Source organism: Nanorana parkeri, unplaced genomic scaffold (genome assembly GCF_000935625.1).
Source record: "Nanorana parkeri isolate BGI_ZX_2015 unplaced genomic scaffold, ASM93562v1 scaffold815, whole genome shotgun sequence".
NCBI classification, from domain to species: Eukaryota; Metazoa; Chordata; class Amphibia; order Anura; family Dicroglossidae; genus Nanorana; species Nanorana parkeri.
The window spans coordinates 766,545-785,258 of NW_017307083.1; the positions used below are offsets into that span (position 1 = coordinate 766,545).

The window sequence follows — 18,714 nt, forward strand, 5'->3', positions numbered from 1 at the left end:
CAGGTCCAGGGTAGCCCCACTGCAAGGGTAAGTTTATTAAATTCACAGAGTTCTTCTTTAAACAGCTCCCAAAAAGAAAACAGGACAGGATCATGAGGATGTTTGGTCAATTATAGTGCAACACATTTTACTTGTCTCAGCACCTTTCTTTTCATCTGCTACTCAAAACGCATTTATGACCACGGCACCTAACTCACAACTCTCTACTCTTCCCAATCATGACAAATCACAAAAGGACAAAAGGACAGAGACAAACCATAACTAGAACACTGAAAACAATAAACCAGAGATGTAATGAATAACACAACAGCAAACACAAGAACAAAACTCACCAAAATTTGAATTCCGGAAGCCGTCTAATAAATGGACGGAACTCTTCATTTTGTTTTGTAGGTAACGAAGGCCCCTCATCTAAAGAAAACAAAAATATATATTAGAGGTGCACCGAAATGGAAATTTTAAAACCAAAACAAAACTGAAATAAAAAAAAAAAAAATGTTAGGCCGAAACCGATACCGAAAATGTTTTTTATTTTCTCAATATTTTATTTTTTATAAACTTTTTATTTTTTTTATTAATTCATTTTTTATTAAATATTTTTATTTTTTACTTTACTTCTAGGGGCTTTGGGGAAATATTAGGGGTCTAAACAGACCCCTGATATTTCCCTTTTAAAATAGAAAAAGAGATTGAGAACACAAAGTCCTCAATCTCTTTTTCTGCAGCCCCTGTTATGGTTTGTTTACTATAACTACAATTATGAATGAATGGGGGTGATGTAGATGAGATGTAGATCACTCCCATTCATTCATAATGGACGATATAGTTAACATACCATGTTCTCAATTATGTGCACACACTTAGCGATCACTGATCGCTGATCGAGCCGTGTAGAGAGGAAAGCTCAGCCTCCTGTGACAGCGATGTCTCCGCCCACACACCGCTCTGCCAGACTGTGATAGGCGGCAGAGCGGTGTGGGAGGAGACGCCGGCCGTTCACAGCGCTCTCCACCGCAGCGCTCGGCCGGCTGTCACTTTCTTTTCTCCCCGCTGGAACAGCGCCCAGCAGGGAGAAAAGAAACATATTTTCTCATTTTTATACTGCCTGCACATCAGTGGTTTGTAAAATCAAGAATTTGAAGGAAAAAAAAAACAAAACAAAAAAACACATTTGCTGACAAACCCGATAGTTCTCTTAAGGGTAACGGGAGGACACAAACTAGCGTCCTCCCATCAACCAAAGCTCAGTATACCGCGAGCTACAGCTCGCGTTATACTAACACGCCGCAGCCGGGACTGTCTGGATCCACCCAGTTGTGTGAGTGACAGCTGGCTCTGCCTATCAGGAGGCAGATCCAGCTGTGCCCGCCCCCTCCCTGTCCGTTCTGCCAGTAAGCACTGGAGGATCAGAGTGGGGAGGGAGGGAATCCCTGCACGGAGCCGTGAGTTACAGTCACGGCTCTCTGCAGGGACAGGATCGAGAAGTGAGCGAACGCCGGTATGTGTTTCCTCACTTCCCGATCTACTGAGCCAACCTGTGACAGTCTCATTGTCACAGGTCGGCTAGAACTATGAGGTGAGTGATTTTCACTGACCTCAGAGCATTTGAGCAAGTACGAGTAAATACTCCCAAATAAAAGCCTAAATACTCAGTATCGGCACCGATACTAGTATTGGTATCGGTGCATCCCTACAGGTGAATATAACTTTTTTTTCTAGTACCTAGACAAAAATGAGCAGTTAACCCTTGCAGGGGGTAACCCTACTGCAAGAGTTTAAAAAAAAGGTTTGCAAGGAGTTTTTCTTTAATAGGCAGTACAATGAAATAGTAATGAAAAATGACTGCAAAATGAAGCCACATATACAAAGCTTCTGATTGCTCAGATTAGACGATACCTGTCACACCATATCAATCACAAATGACAAATTACAAAACAAATGTCACGACAGGACTGTATGCCTGGCAAGGACGTCTTGCTGCTTTGCTGCTGGAACTCCATGAATAGACAAGTAGTCAGCATTTAGCAAACAGAAATCTTTGGACTTAGAATTGGTGAAAGTTGTAAAATATTTTTGGGAGACATTAGCCTGTCGTTAGCACACTCAATATTGAAACTTTTATCAACACCTTCACCCAGTGATAAATATATCCGTTAAAACAATAGAACGTACCTGAATCTTCCATTATGGATGGGTCTACCTTTGGGGATAAGAATGCTATGAAGAGATTTAGGTGGTAGATACCCAAGGCATATGTTACTATGTACCAACCCTGCAAAGAACAAAAAGTAAACACATGAAATATATATATAAAAAAAAAAAAAACACAAAAAACACAATAGTATGAATAACCAAATGACATTTAATGTGATCATCCACTCAGTTTGGGATAGGTGTCAGTACGTCGGCTGAGAACTAGCCTTTTACAGATTTTAGATATTTCAGAAGCTACAGCTCTACACACAAGCCCTCAAGTCCAGCCACTTACTGCAGCCATTTAAAAAAGATGACACTCTTACTGCTAGATTTTCCATTCATTCTAAATAATAGAGAAAGCAGTGTAAGGAGCGATACCCTATGCGAGAGGAGACAGAACGATAAAACCCATAATGGATGGGATCCTATACCATTAGACTAGATGAAAGTGGGGTGCCCATAGGGCTCTATAGTTCTTCCCACACACATTATTCTAAGGGTCAGCAGGTGAAACCACTGAATCTAGTGGGGGGGGGGCGTGCTATTAAACATACCCAGGAATGTCAGATAGTAGCAGTGACTGGAGCTCCTCAAGAGAGTGAAGATTTACCCAGTACCTGCCAAATAGGCAAATATAAGCTTTCTTATTTTACAGGAAGCTGCTGGTTTAACTTTATTCATCTAGCATTAGAGTCACTTTAAAATTAAGTTTATACCCCCTAACTTTTCAGTTACAATATTATGCAGCGATACAATAGTACCCAGTACTTGTGTCTTGGTCATGTTAACACTACTTCTGTCTATGTTAGTGCAGTGATATAACAAGATGAGCAGCGCTAGGAGTTCAATTAGCTGCATCTCACACAGGTGGCAGTGATTTAAACAAAAATAGTGTTTCCTTAACACATTACTTAAATTAGATAATGCAAAGTTTTTAATGTCCAGACAATGTGATGAATTTTTAGTGTATTGTGTCAAAACATCAATATAAATAAATAAAGATTGTGATATAAAATACAAGCTGCTGTATTAAAGACCGATGGGTCTGAAGATGTTTAAACCGAATTAATAGCGCTAAGACAAACCCCAGCAAAGCACTACTCTACCGAACATTGGAAGGCTCTGCTACTTGGCTTTGAAGCGGAGCTGTTTATTACAGAGACTGTAGCTGTTTATATTCATTTTTTGTCAGCACAATTAATTGTCATTCATAATTATTTTTGTTTATACTTCTGTTTACTCACCAGAATTTTTTCAAGTATATGATTTGTCACCTAACGTTATCCATGCACATGAAGGTGTAAAAAAGTGAAGGACTTTTTCAATTTGTGTAGATTTATTCACTTTATTTTTACACACTGAGACACCTAGAAACACTTGGTTAAAAGTCACCTCCTAACCGTACACATGTTCATTTACTAGTACAGTGGCGTGTTTTTCATTGATTAACGGTACTTGCATTCATGTGGTCTTTTTATGATATATATAGTCCACAAACACGATTATATGGTTATTTGATTCACCTACTAGCGCTGTTAATTCGGTTTAAATATGTTAGTGCAGTGTTTACTAGCTCCATGACTCTCAATCAAAGATACCGGCTGCTCATAGGCCAGGACTAGAGAGAGACCGGCTGCTCATAGGCCAGGACTAGAGAGAGACCGGCTGCTCATAGGCCAGGACTAGAGAGAGACCGGCTGCTCATAGGCCAGGACTAGAGAGAGACCGGCTGCTCATAGGCCAGGACTAAACTAGCTCCATGACTCTCAATCAAAGATACCGGCTGCTCATAGGCCAGGACCAGAGAGAGACCGGCTGCTCATAGGCCAGGACTAGAGAGAGACCGGCTGCTCATTGGCCAGGCCCAATGGTCAGTCTGCCAAAGACACCACATCCAGATTAGCAAATAATGGAAAGTATGGAGTACCAGAGCTAGTAAACACTGTGCTGGTCCTGGCAAGGGGAGACAGTTCTTCAGGACAAAATAATTGTGCTCTGCTTAGGCTGTGGCTGCAGATACCAAGGGGGTTTATTATCATGTTTTAAAATATAAAACTGCAATCACCCTTTATCTACCAAGCACTATTTGGATCCAAAATGGCCAGTTGATGCATATTAAAATATATTACAAATCATGGCAAGCCCTGTGAAGTGCACAATGCATTTTTAATTGCATTTTTTGCATTTAAAATTTGTACATTTTGCAACAGATAATAGAACATACCTGTAGTATATAAACCCTTATCATGTAGAGTAAGCATAGACCCATGGTCATCACCCATCGCACTGCTGTGTAAGGTGTAGATTTGTCTAGCCATGACTGGTAAATCTGAAATAGAAAAAACCCCTCTATGTTAGAAATGTAAAACACATTGCAATCATTGGGATAAAGAAAGCTCCACTAAGATTAAAATAATCTAAATCTAAATAAAATCCATCCAACAACAGGACATTCTGTCACCAGGGTAGAGACAGTCCAAAACCAAACTAAATTGTTCATGTGGGATTTATTAACGTGTATCAATCACAAAACACACCAGAGGCAACCATTATCCCTAACAAACCAATTTTCAGCTTATTAAATGTGCACAAAAATGACATTTGGTGCAGTCTCTCAATCTCATTAACACAGCAGTTTTTGTTTTTGAGTTCCCCCATAACATAGTTTGTTACAGGTTGATCCTGCCAGTAGAGACATTATTTTTCCACTTCCTTTAACAGGCCAAGCGGTCCAGCCAAAGAGGCAGATAGAGGGGGCGGGACAAACCATATAACACTGGGAGGGATGTGTACAGCAGCCAGCTTCTTCCCATATGGTTTCAATCCTCATTTTACAAAAGAAGGAAAATAAGGATTAACACAAACTAGCGTCCTCCTGTCACCCAAATCTCAGTATACCGCGAGCCACAGCTCGCAGTATACTGAGACCGCCGTAGCCGGGACGGATCCCGACATTAATGTCGAGATCCACCCAGCTGCGTGATTGACAGCTGGCTCTGCCTATCTAGAGGCAGAGCCAGCTGTACCCGTCCGCTCCCCCGTCCGTCCTGCCAGTCAGCGCTGGAGGATCAGAGCGGGGAGGGGGGGAATCCATGCAGGGAGCCGTGACAGTTACGGCTCTCTGCAGGGATAGGATCGAGAAGTGAGCGAGCAACGGTATGTGTTCGCTCACTTGCCGATCTATTGAGCCAACGTGTGACAGTTTCATTGTCGCACATCGGCTCAAATTATGAGGGTGAGTGATTTTCACACACCTCATAGTTCTCCTTTAATGGCTTAAAAAAAAACTGTTGCCTGGAGTTGAGCTTTAATATGTCTGTATCTCACTTAAAGTCAATTTAAAAACTTCATGTCCTACTAAGACTACCCCATCCACAGGATGACAAGGCTGCTTTGTGATTGCATTGTAGAACAGCGTTGTCACCTTGTTACAGGAAGTGGAAAAATCAACAGGAGTAAGGAAAGGTGAGAAAGATGAGCATATACTGCTGTGGAGTGGGCGGCGGTGGCAGCGGGGAATTTGGAACAACTAAAACTGGGTACACATGGAGAGATTTTCTTTGTTTAGCCTTCGAGGCTGAATGAAAAAAATCTAAGATTCCTCCATCCAGGTTAATTGTACGGATGAATTAATCTATCGGAGTGCACACTGCATTCCCTTGAATAAGACAGGAGCAAGTGTAGCAGCGGCCCAAGCAGTCAGTATCCTCAGCATGAAGGAAACAAGGAATCTGACTGATTGTGATGCTCTAGTTTTCCTAAAATTAACCCCTACATGTGCTTCCAGATTCTATTCACTCATGCCCATACACACCCACGAGTAGTCAGGTACAAGGTGTGCTGTGACAAGTAGTCCAAGATACTGCAGTAGCAGCCCAGAATGAAGCCATTAGCCTGCTTATACCAAGACCTCATCTTTAGGTTTCAGTTTTGGTGATGCTGCACTGGATACATGGCACAAATTGTGCAAAGGCAATGAATCAACTCAAAGCGATATTAAACTTAAAAGGATTTTAGGCCACTTCCAATGCTGATAAAAATCACTTACAATGGAAGCTGCTTCTTGATGTTTAAAAGTTTTAGTTTCTTGCAGAATCAGCTGGTTCCTGAGCAGTGGTCATGACATCCCGTTATAGAGCGACTCCTTTCTCAAGCAGAGTGCTATGCAGTCACCCCTTATGTGTGCTAGTAAGCTGTGTGAGTCCACACAAACACAGCAAATCAAGCTACTTCCCTGCCCTCAGACCCCTCTCCTGCCTTCTTCAAGCTAGTAGATGAACAGTTGCCTGAGTCTGCACTGCCCTTTGTGAGCTTGTACTCGACAGGAAGTTCGGGGAAGCCGAGCTGAGAGACTTGGAAGTGTTCGGGCAAAAAAAAAGTAAAGCAAAAAAAAGTGAAGGGGGGCACCTGATACACAGGGGTTCTCCAATGTGAAGGAGGAACCCCATCTTTTTAAATGTGTTTTTGCATGTCCCCCCCCTTAAAAAAGGATTTTGGGGGGACCATGTTATTTTTTAACATTTTTCACATTTTAGACTGGGGTGCCTGGAGATTTCACATACTTTTAAAGGGTGCCATGACTAAAAAAAAAGGTTGAGAAATGCTGGATTAAGCTGACGCCACCGGCCATGCATATATGTGGCAGCACAGCAGTGGTCTTTATGACGCACCGCCACATATATACATATGGTTGGTTTGTGCTGGGAGTATGCGCAATCATACGTCCCCCTTCACTGTGACCGACGGCACCTCGTGACCGCTTACAATCGGGAGACAGTAGGAAGGGCGCCTGTTCATATGACCAGGGTGACAGGCAATCAGAGTTATGGGGAAGCTTCCAGTGTTAAGGTGCCCATACACCTGCCGATTATCGTACAATAATCAGCAGGTGTATCTAAGGCGTGCAACCGTTTCTACTCTACAGTCGCACGTTCTGCCCGTTCAGCATTGCAGTCATCGGAAGCCCGCCCCTCAGCGGGGAGGGCTTGCGATGATCTCTAGTACGATCTGCCTGTCCAAGATGGGAAGATCGTACGTTTTTTTAATTACCTTACAACCATCGCAAGACGAAAGTCTTGCGATGGTTATAAGGTGTACGGCCAGCTTTATGAACACTTAAAGGGCCGGCTCCTGGTGGCAGGACAGATCCTTTGAAGTGACTGTTACATTAAAATGTAACTAAATATAAAAAGCTGTTATTAAGTATAAACTACAGAAACACATCCAGGTAATGCTGAAGCTTGCCTGCTTCCTTCTGCTATGCCACATTCTGATTGGACCAACGCTATAATAGTCCATCTCCAAGACTCCCTGTTTCTGCTCTTCTCATTCTCTGGATCTATGTTTTCTGCACTTCTCCGACTGCTTTTTGAATATTTCCCCATCATATCACCACTCATCAAGGGACCACCTCTGATATGAGAAAGCAAAGCACTCCCACTGCCAAGATAGTCATCCCAAAGGGAAACCATGCAGAATAAAGTATTGGAAAGTCAGTAATGGGGAAATATCAGTTGCAGGGAGACCACAGGCAATGCTGCTGACTACTCCTTTGTCCTCTGCCTGCCTATTTTTTGGGCACAGCTTCCATAGTACCGGTCCTCTAAGGAACAAGAGCTTCCTTTGAGAGCCATGGGAAAGGTAAAAACATTTTCGACTCATCTGTGGTTTTATAAACACCATCTTCCTGAGTTCTGGGATTTGTCCAAGCCTTCTACTATACATACACACACACATTTTATATTATATATATATATATATAATTACACATATGTGTCTCCCCAACATCAGCACAGACCACGTACAGAGCAAACATTTAAAGGAAATAAAAAGGTCATGCTTGATTAACTACCTTTTCAGCAGTTTCATGAAAGGTAGTTAATCAAGTGAAATTAACCGCTGGCAGGAATGTATGAAATGTGGTAATTATAGCTCCTAAGCAAACAAGCTTTACAAAAATAAGGAGTGGAATCATTAATGCTCTAAATCTGACACGTGTACATTAAGGTTCCACACCAAACAAGTAGACGCACGGCAGACTGAAGCGACGGCATAACCCGACCCTATTTTCAGAGTCAGGGTATTTGCAGTCAATGGGAAATTCCATTTATTCTAATAGGGCACTCGGCCACACCCCAACGGCTCTATATGCTAACTAGAACCCAAGGATTTGTTTTGTATATACATTATTTTGCAAAGGCACAGTAAAGTGTTCATGGCAAAGCACAATATCTTGTCATATATATGAATTTCCATTCACTTACCTGCGATAACCTTGAGAAGAAGCGAAATACCAGTGAGGGCTTGCCATGAACTGACTCACCGATACTGTCTCCTTCTGACATTCTGTTTCTGCATAAAACAAAGATTTACTATGAGCCGTGAACAGACAATGGCTGACATTTTATGTAGCAGAATAATGAAGCAGAAAGGACCAGGTTAAACACAGTTTATTTAAAAAGATCCCGAGGTTAAATAATCTTCCTCCAAAGCTTCGGGTATGTGTAACAAAATGGTCTGGTGCTGGCTAGGACTATATATCATATGTTTTGTTTTCTAGCATCTCCGCTTTTCCCTCACTGCATCTACAGAAAGTCACATCACATATTTAGGCAGAATTATTGAACAAAGCAGAGCATAGTATAATAATACTGTACAAGATGCAGAGTTCTAAATCCATCTACCTCTCAGTCAATAGGTAAATACTGATGGATTGCTGGAAGTAACTGCATTTTACACTAGCTTAATAACCCAGCCTGTATATACTCCACTCATTACTCAGCACTGTGATAGTTTGACAATGACTTGGTCATGGAACACTGTACCCGTATAATATTCTGTGGCAGAACTTTCTTTTGGTGGTAATGCCACCTGTATTTTTATTGTTTAATGTGTAAAAGGAAAAAAAAACAACATACTAATGTTCTCATTTAAGGCCCTAAAATGCCAGCGTAGTACCAACACCCCCAAAATAGCTTAGTTCAGGACATAACATATACAGTGCAGCAGTCAGAGTTCAGGGGTCTGGACTGCGCAATGCGTAGAACAGCCTGCAAATTTCAGTGGTCAGAAGTTAGTGCCCCATATGTGGTTTTCAGTTGCGAGTCCCCCTTTAAATGTTGGTGGTCAATAGTGTGTGCCCCCTTATATGTTGGTGATCAGTGATGAATGCCCTATGTCTGATGGTGTTTTCCCCCAGTGTGCCCCTTTTATGGTTTATATAACCCCTTGGCTGCCTTGATGTGTATTCTTGCTGGTCAGTGTACCCCCTTTGTGGTTAGAGTGCTCCTGTTGTTGGTTAGTGGAACAGTGCTACTTACAAAGGTGAAGCGACTGACAGCAAAGGCGGAAGGGGAGAGCGGATTGTAAACATTTTTATTTTTCACTAATTACATTTGTGATCATGAGACACGGAGCTATTCTGATCGCCTCTATGCATTTTGCACTTAAAGTGACAGTAAACTCAGGAGGTAAAAATCATAAAAATGCATTCAAGTACCTTAACGATTATCAAAAATTTAGCTATTTGTGTATCACTCGGCTGTAGATCCTCAAATCATCTCTGAATCGGTGCCGACACTGTCCTTCCTTCTGGAGGGTGGCTACTTATGTTCCCCCTGGTCCCTGTGTGTGTTGTAAAGTAGCCACTGCTCCAAGTTCACTCCTGTGATGGACTACAATCTCATGTTTAGTTTACTAATTTGGATTGAGATTGTAATCCATCACGTGAGCGAACTTGGAGTGGTGACTACTTTAAAACACACACAGGGACCATGGGGAACAAAAGTAGCCCCCCTCCAGAAGGAAGGACAGTGTCAGCACCAATTCAGAGATGATTTGAGGATCTACAGCCGAGTGATATACACATAAGATACATTGTTGTTAATAGTTAACCCCTTCGTGACAGGAGACGTACAGTGTACGTCCCCGGCACTTTGTTCCTATATGACTGGCCGCGTACACTGTACATGACGAGTTATATCAGGCTTTGTAATGCTGGTAACTGCTGATTCTCAGCTGTTACCAGTCAGTAATGAATGCCTCAGTATTGAGGCATTCATAAATGAAATAATTAAGCTTTTTGTAAAAGCTTCTTCCTTTCATTAATGAAAGAATGAAGCCGTTACATGCAAATACAGGACCGCAATCTGCGATCCTGTATTTGACAGCTGAAAATAGCAAAGAGGTAGCAGTGACTCATCTCTCTGCTATTTGTTTTGACAGCTCAGAGCCCGATGTTTAGATACATTTCACTCAAAAGATACAATGTATATCTTTTGAGTGAAATTTATCAGTTCTGATCATCTAGCCACGATCAAAGAGCTTTTAGTGAGATCTGAATCTGACTAAAGTCAGGATCAGTCTCTAAGGTTATTATAAGCTGTTCCTAAGGTTGGAACAGCCTAATAGCCAAAATGTTTTAAAAAAGTTAATTTATCAAGCAGTCATAGTGACTGCTTTGATATAAACTGACAAATTGACTTCTCGGTGCAGACGTCTGAAAAAAAAGCAGTAAGCCAATCACACAAGTAGGAAATGAGATTTGTGGGGTCATTAGGTATACCAACAGCATGCAGAACGCCACAACGTCGCCATTTTGAAAAGAAAGTGCTTTCAGTTTTATGACAAGTTTAGAAAATGACACCATCATCTGCAAAAGGAAATTGGAAGGCATTTTTAACAACACTGTAAAATCATGTTTGTGGATATGAGTCTCTGTTAAACATGACGATCACTCTGTTACTTCCTGAGTCAGTCCCATGCTCAGTGGACAGATGTTACAACTCTGACACATGGCGGCGGGGATGTGACACAGAAAGCCACTAGGCTGGATCAGGAAATATTTGTCTATCCCGTTAGGTTGTATAAGATGTAAATCACAAGAATGCTTTACCAGAAGTACAAATTCTCTTGCAGCTAATCCTCCATTCACATCTGAGCTGAGTGTATTGCAGGTGATTTAGAAGCTTTGTTTAGGGTTTTTGCGTGCAATTTTCAGGTGGTCTCAGGATTGAGGCTAGGTTCACACCAGATGCAGTGCGTTCCGGCCCGATTCTAGCCAGAACGCGCTTCATCGCATTGCGGCTGGCTCACTTTTTTGTGTTGCAGGAGGAGGCGTGGTGGGCCATTGAAGTGAATGGGACCGTTGCCACGCCCTCCTGCGTCAGTAGCCACAAGCACTATTTTGATTGCACCGATCCCGCGCGGATGATCGCATTGCGGCCGGAGGGCGTAGCTACGGTGCCATTCACTTCAATGGCCCGTCACGCCCCCTTCTGCCCAGCAAAACAGTGAGCCGGAACGCACTGCATCTGGTGTGAACCTAGCCTGAGCTCTATTATTTTAGCTAGTTACTAGAAGGAGATGGGTCGTTAGGCACATTGAATTCTATGGGGCCAAAAACACGAAATTCTGCCCTAAAAGAATGTCTGTGAAGGATCTCATTCATCCAGGTCATGATATATCTGAGAAAAATAAATAAATCAAGGCAACTGGACTTGCTGTATTTTTCTTGAAGACGTTTCGCTGGTCATCCGACCAGCTTTCTCAATTCAGAATGACTTGTACAAAAATTCTCAGGGAATAAATATGGTGAAGGTTGATCCAATCAACAATCTGTTTATCATAACCAGCATGGGGTCAGAGACATCATGGAGGTAAGGTGTTGATTGCATTTGCATGATTGGAGCTAGCAGGTGCTATTAAGCTGCCCAGAGAGAAGTGTTAAAACAGCATTGTATGTGGCAAAGATTAGATGTCTCCTCACCCCCCCCCCTCTCTATTTAAGCTTGGCTTCTCCATTGTAACATAAAGGGCTGTCCTGGATGCATACTTGACTGTCTTCAAAGGAGTGACCTTTTTCCTTAGGATGTAGGTACACAGCTGAACCCTGACCAGAGGGTTTGGCTCTTCTATGCTGTGCCATACGCTGGTGTGGCTGCTGTTTTGTTTCACCGACACACCGTTCTGAGCACTCCTCACTGCACTGGCTCAAAAAGAAGCTCTAGTACGTTTTCAAGCTACAAGCAGCAGGTGCACGATGCTCAGGTGTGAATGGGCACCACTGAAAATACTGGGATTCCTAAAGTAGACCTTTACCCATATCTTTAAAATAACAACAAACACTCCTTTAGAAAGGTTTAGTAATGACAATCTACAAACACATACTTCTATATAATTGCCGGCTTTGTATTCTTTACATTCCTTACTTCTCTTTTCCTCCCCAGTCTTCTGACAGTGCCCATGTTAACTAAGGGCAGATTACTAGCTCTCCATTTACTTCCTGGAACTCTGGCACATGTGACTAGGACATGTGACCATGCACATCAACTCAGGGGAGGACAATGCCTTTCCCTGAGATCTCATGAGATTACAGATGAAGTTTCCCAGCAATGCTCTGCTGATGTAACCTTCCCAGGATGCAACGCTTTGGCACATTACATCATTTGTGCCAGAAGAGGACCAGGAAGTAAATGAAAAACAAGTTTGTTTAACTAATGAATGCAAGATGATTTTAAATCAGCTTGCAGAGCTGTATGCTCATGTGATTTTTAGTGAAAGTGGGTAAAAGGTCCAATTTAATGTTGAGTATTGTCACATGTCAAGAAAAATGTGACAAAATTCTATATATATTTGAACAGTATGTGGCAAGTAGCCTGAAGCTTCACTAAAAATGATGTGACCTTTCTTGGGTGCTTAGGAGTCTGCCTCTAGCCAGGGACTGCTGTAGAGTTGCTTTATCATATGATATGCTGAATGTCTGCAAACAGAAAGTTGTTGCTAGCTACATGGAGATTAACGTTTTACAGCATTTGAGAGATACAGAAAGCGCACTGGCATCATGTGAAATCTTTAAAAAAAAAACAAACAAAAAAACTTAGTGACGCTTAACTCAGGAGTTAAATCTTAAAAATGAATTCAAGTACCTTAACTATTAACAAAAATGTATCTTATTTGTGTATCACTCGGCTGTAGATCCTCAAATCATCTCTGAATTGGTGCTGACACTGTCCTTCCTTCTGTAGGGTGGCTACTTTTGTTCCCCACGGTCCATGTGTGTGTTGTAAAGTAGCCACCGGTCCAAGCTCACACCTGTGATAAATTTAATAGAAATTAGTGAACTAAACATGAGATTGTAGTCCATCACAGGAGTGAACTTGGAGCTTTGGCTACTTTACCACACACACAGGGACCATGGGGAACAAATGTAGCCACCCTACAGAAGGAAGGACAGTGTCAGCACCAATTCAGAGATGATTTGAGGACCTACAGCCGAGTGATACATAAATAAGACACATTTTTGTTAATAGTAGATATCACTAGTGCCAGAACTCAATCTCCCTCCTGGAACAATGCACCAGTGCTTGTAATACAGTGGCCAGTATGTATGTGGTTAATAAGGTTTCATTGATGACTTCACACAATGCTTCTGTGCTTCCCATCCACACTATAGGGATGTACAAGGATCTCACATTATGGAGAGGGCTGCAAGGCCGTGGATATTATAATTCTTCAGTCTGCATCTTTATGGAACTAATTTAATACATTTTGGATGGAAGTCATCTATCAGTGGGACTGTATTTTGAGCACTGAAAGTTTTTGTTGTCGAATTCATAGCATATATTCTATCTCTATAAAAAGCAACCTTAAAAGAGAACTATGGGGTCAGGGCTTTTCCCCATAGCTCTCCTAAGGCCCCATTCACACTGCGCGATTTGCAAATCGCGCGTTTGTCGCACGATTTGCATTTTACGCGATATCGCACGAAATGTTTGCATTGAGCAAGCTTGAATCGCGGCTAAATCCGCTCCAAAAAGGGTCCTGCTGTAGCGACACGCGATAGCAGGACCCTTTGCCCCATTGAGAAGCATTGGAGAGCGATATCGCGCGGTAAATTGCCGCGATATCGCGGGAATTACCGCGCGATAAATCGCTCAATGTGAACGGGGCCTAAGGGTAACGGGAGGACACAAACTAGCGTCCTCCCGTCACCCAAAGCTCAGTATACCGCCAGCTGTATACTGAGACGCCGCAGCCAGAACGGATCCCGACAATTCTGTCTGGATCCGCCCAGCTGCATGAGTGACAGCCTATCTAGAGGCAGAGCCAGCTGTAATCGCCCCCTCCCCCGGCCGATCCGCCAGTCAGCGCTGGAGGATCGGAGCGGGGAATCCAGTCACTCCCCTGTCACGGCTCTCTGCCAGCACAGGATCGAGAAGTGAGCGAGCACCGGTATGTGTTCGCTCACTTCCCCGATCTACTGAGCCGACCGGTGAAAGTTTCATTGTCACAGGTCGGCTCAGATTGTGAGGCTGAGTGAAAATCACTCACCACATAATTCTCCTTTAATTGGACTCTGAAAGATAACATCATGGTCAGAATAATTGTCTCTGTTGTTTAAAAGCAGTCTAACAATATGCCAAACCCACAGGTGTTGTTAGTTTATTTACAGTGAACGACAGAATAACAACCGATTGTCTTCTTACTTTCAGGGCCTCACACGGTGATCTATGTTCTCACAACATCAACTGCAATCTTCCTGTCCTAGAACACAGGGGCCAGAAAGGGCTCTCTCATTGGACATGGCAATTGGTGGTACTTAGCCGTGAGGGATGGAGGGAGCACTTGCCATAATGTACATGTAAGTCTGCATTGCATACTTACACATCATGGCAAACTTACCTCTGAATATCCCCTGTTCCAGCGATGACAGCTCTGCACTCTCCCTCACTGCTGCAGTTGGCAATGCAAACAGTGGCGATTCCTCGATTGACACGCTGTTTGTGTTGGAGGAATCGCGTCAATTTCTTTCGTTCAGCCCGCGGGTTGAACGGAAGAAATTGACAGGTGTATGGCCAGCTTTAGTCCATAGGGTGGCCAGTGATGATGCAACTCCCATGAATGTGCGATGGAGTTGGATTATCCTGGCATTGGACTCAAGTCTTCGCCATTTGATAGATGTTACGTGTGAACACTACACTGTGCATGTGCAAAAGAATGTACATCGACGTGACAAAACGTGATGGAAAATCTCTCTAATGGCACCGACAAAAAAACAATTTTTAGTAGAGTGAGGAAGGGTTCTTACAATGTGTTTATTGTTGCCAGTGGCCTTCAATCCCAGTGGCAACCGCAATTACTCTTGTGCAGGAATCATAAGAGTATTTACTGTGTTACTAAGGACTTTACTTCCTTAAAGTACATGTGACCAGTGCAGTGCAGAAACATCATTTCCTATAGCTAGTCATATACTGTTCCGAGTTCTCTGATTAGCCAAGGGGTGGTGATGTCACAGATCACCCATCGTCCAATTAGAGAACACCTTGTATTCATTGCTAAAAGTATTAGGCTTTCGCTGAATTGGGGCTCTGCCGAGCAAGTGACCCCCTGTGTTCTCAGAGCAGAGGGGAAGCTGGTCAGTACAGCACAGTAGAGGGACCAGAAGATCATCGCCAGCACTGCAGTAGCTCCGGCTGCAACAGTGCTTTAAGGCTGTGACACACAAAGCAGCGCAGAGCAGTAGTGCGCTGCCTTTGCATGCAGTGTGTCATGTAATTTTAATTCCGGCATGTCAGCTTGCAAGAGCTTGCATAGCTGAGCTTGCCGAGAGGAAAAAGTTTGATCTTCAGCCAATCAACTCACCCGTATCAACCCACACATCACGATGCAAAGTACATTCGGTGAGCCGATTGGCTGAAGATGCAGTCCTTCACCTGGCCACGCTCAGCTCACACACTGCATGCCATACCCGAGCCTGACAGCTTGCATGTGCTGTGTCACGGGCTTTACAGGGGCTCTGGCAGCCGATCCGGTAAGGCACATGCATACTTACAATGGGCCAACCTGGACCGATGCGAGTATGCAAAACACTTCATACCTGGAGATATTTATGGAAGATTATTTTGGGTTTTACAAACACTTTTATTTCAGATCTAGGTCCTACTGGCCCTCCCCCTAACGACAACATGCATACCATCCATTGACACACTTATTGGACAGGGAGAAGACAGATGGGTGGGAGCTTACTCCCAAAGTCAAGGAAGTCAAACAGTTCTATTCAGAAAAGGGTGAAGCGTTCTGGAGAAGTGAACAATCTAGGACAACATAGCTGAACAGGAAAGTGAGCTGAATTGGAGAATTTTTTAATTCTAAATTGTTCCCTTCTCCTGTCTTCACCCTTTTGTGAGTAACCATGAAACACTTTAAAGTGAAACCTCGTTCAAGAACCTGTCCTAGCTAGCAAAGGTGAGGCTGGGTTCACACCTAGGCGTATTGAATATGCGCGTTTTTACCGCGATTCGCTGTAAAAAATGTGTGACAAACGCCCGTTTACGAGGGCTACTTGGCTGTATCCCAATGGAAACGCAAGACCAAAACGCCCCAAAGAAGTACATGTACTTCTTTGGGCGTAGGCCGTTTTGTATCGCGTTCGGACGGGCTGAAATACGGCAAGGTGTGAACCAGACCCATTGAATACAATGGGATTTAGATGTTTGAGCGTTTTGTAGAGCGTTCGTCGAGCGTTGAACGCGCTACAAAACGCTCAGGTGTGAACCAGGCCTAATGTAAGGCACCTTTCACACATTCAGTATCAATTTACAAGCATTGGACAGTCAGAGAACAATAGGACACCATAGACCTCGGATCATCCCCAATTCCTGCTCCTTCAGAAATACAGGGGTCTTCCATTCATATCTGCTGCACCTATCAGTTTTACTAGTAGGATGAAGAGGGTGGGCAGGCGTTGTTCTTCCTGTAACAGCGTCTGCAACACAAGACGGCCTACACCGGTACTGGAAGGAGGGTTGGCAGCTGAACGCCAACATCCCGCAAGCCTCTCGGTCATAAGGGTGCATGATGGGGCAGGCCAGGATTTCAGACTGACAGACAAGTCAGCTGTAAAATACAGCCTATACCAGTGGTGCTAGATTTGTAAGGAGCAGGGGCCCACTATAGGATCCTCCTGGGGCCAGTCCAAGCCTGCATGTGTGCCATGTGACAATCTATCAGATGCCACTGCAAATGACATCACATGCCCCCCCACCCACGTACATTAACTATGCCTGACAAATGTTTAAAGCGGCTGTCTGGTTCACTAAGAGCAAAGGAAGTTTCGGTGGAGCGTTAAACATAATCAAGTGTGGTCTCCAGTTCCAAAGGACATCTCTCTAATACATGAGGTCTCCCTATGGTTCTCTGGAATGGTCCACAAATGATATAAAGGTGAGAGTGCCACAGACTTACAATAAGTCCCACATTAGATTTATTTAGTCTTCTGAAAAGATCAGAAGGTAAATACAACGTGTTTCGAGGGATCACAACGTCCCCCTTCATCATGGCTCAAGTGTTTGCAGTGAGGGCTCAAGTGCTCGCAAGAAAACGCTGGACCTTAAAATAAGCCGAGGATAAGCCTATCTGGCAGTGCAGGCTATCAACTACTGCCATGCTTAACCTTAACTTATGATAAAGTTATGGCGATCTCATCCTTTACATCTTCTCGGGATCACTATGGCATCCTATATTTACATCCAATCACAGCACACCTCAAGGGCACCACAGAGCTGCTCTCCTGTACTCCATGAGATGTGCTGGGTGACAACCCAAGCTCTATGATGGCTCCAGCAGGAAATCACATGTGTGAAGGCCCATCTCTCCTGCCCATATATAAAGGGCCTTCATAGAAGGTGGGTGCAGAATATAGGCCATGTGACCCTGTGACCCCTCCACCCTGAACACAGCAATCATGTGACTCCAGGAACATGATAACTGCTAAAGGAAAAATTAAATACTGTAATAACAAATGACAATGAGATCAGCCTTACCGAGGAAAGAGCCGAGAATACGCTTTCTAACCCTTCTTCTACGGGCCCCGATGCGGCTGGGACATGTAGTCCACTGACTCTACCTTGAAATGAAAGTAGGCAGAATCCAAACTACATTTCCCAGCATGCCTTTCCGCCGACCAACTCACTTCCGCCTCTCGCTCAATAGACGCCGACGAGGCAGGGCGAGGGTCGCTGGAATGGGGTGACAGGAAGTGACCGTATGAAGAGCCGTGATATTAAAGAGCAGCTGTGTGTGTGCGTGGCGTGTACAGTGAGGGGGAAGTGTGTGCTCGTTTACCGGGACAGGCCCGAAATGCTCTCACCTGCCTTCTCCTGCCCGACACGGAACTGCCAAAAGCTCCTGAAGCTACACGTCACTGGTCCCGCCCACCGGCAGCCAAGCAGGCGTGAGCAGAGGAGCACTGAGCGCATTCACATGCCATGAACTGGTTTGGGCTGTTCCAGCTGCTGCATTGGTTTCAGATGGATAGAGCACCAACTTAAAGTTGTTAAAGGGATTTTTTATATTAGATATACTTGTTAAAAAAAGATCAGCTTGACGTAAATGATCAATATGTGTTAAAAAAACGTTTTTGTATATCACTTGCTCTTATATGTACATAGGACAGCCATATTTGCTCATTACATACACATTACAGTGTATTGCAATGCTCCCTCTAGTGGCTAATCTACA

General features: G+C 43.5%; 1 protein-coding gene across 2 annotated transcripts in view; it reads right to left on the bottom strand.

The window, feature by feature from the left end:
- Positions 1-18,469, bottom strand: part of RER1 (retention in endoplasmic reticulum sorting receptor 1) — a 23,618-nt gene extending 5,149 nt beyond the window's left edge. The window contains exons 1-5 of one of the 2 annotated variants that reach the window (XM_018565123.1): positions 18,344-18,469; positions 8,460-8,547; positions 4,421-4,525; positions 2,173-2,272; positions 333-411 (exon numbers count right to left, since the gene is read on the bottom strand). In XM_018565123.1, coding sequence (XP_018420625.1) covers positions 333-411; positions 2,173-2,272; positions 4,421-4,525; positions 8,460-8,540 — 365 coding nt within the window. In that variant the 5' untranslated portion in view covers positions 8,541-8,547; positions 18,344-18,469. Of the gene's footprint in view, positions 1-332; positions 412-2,172; positions 2,273-4,420; positions 4,526-8,459; positions 8,548-18,017; positions 18,295-18,343 lie in introns of those variants that run through there. The other variant, XM_018565124.1, reaches the window with a different exon arrangement.
- Between the last annotated feature and the right edge of the window lie 245 nt (positions 18,470-18,714).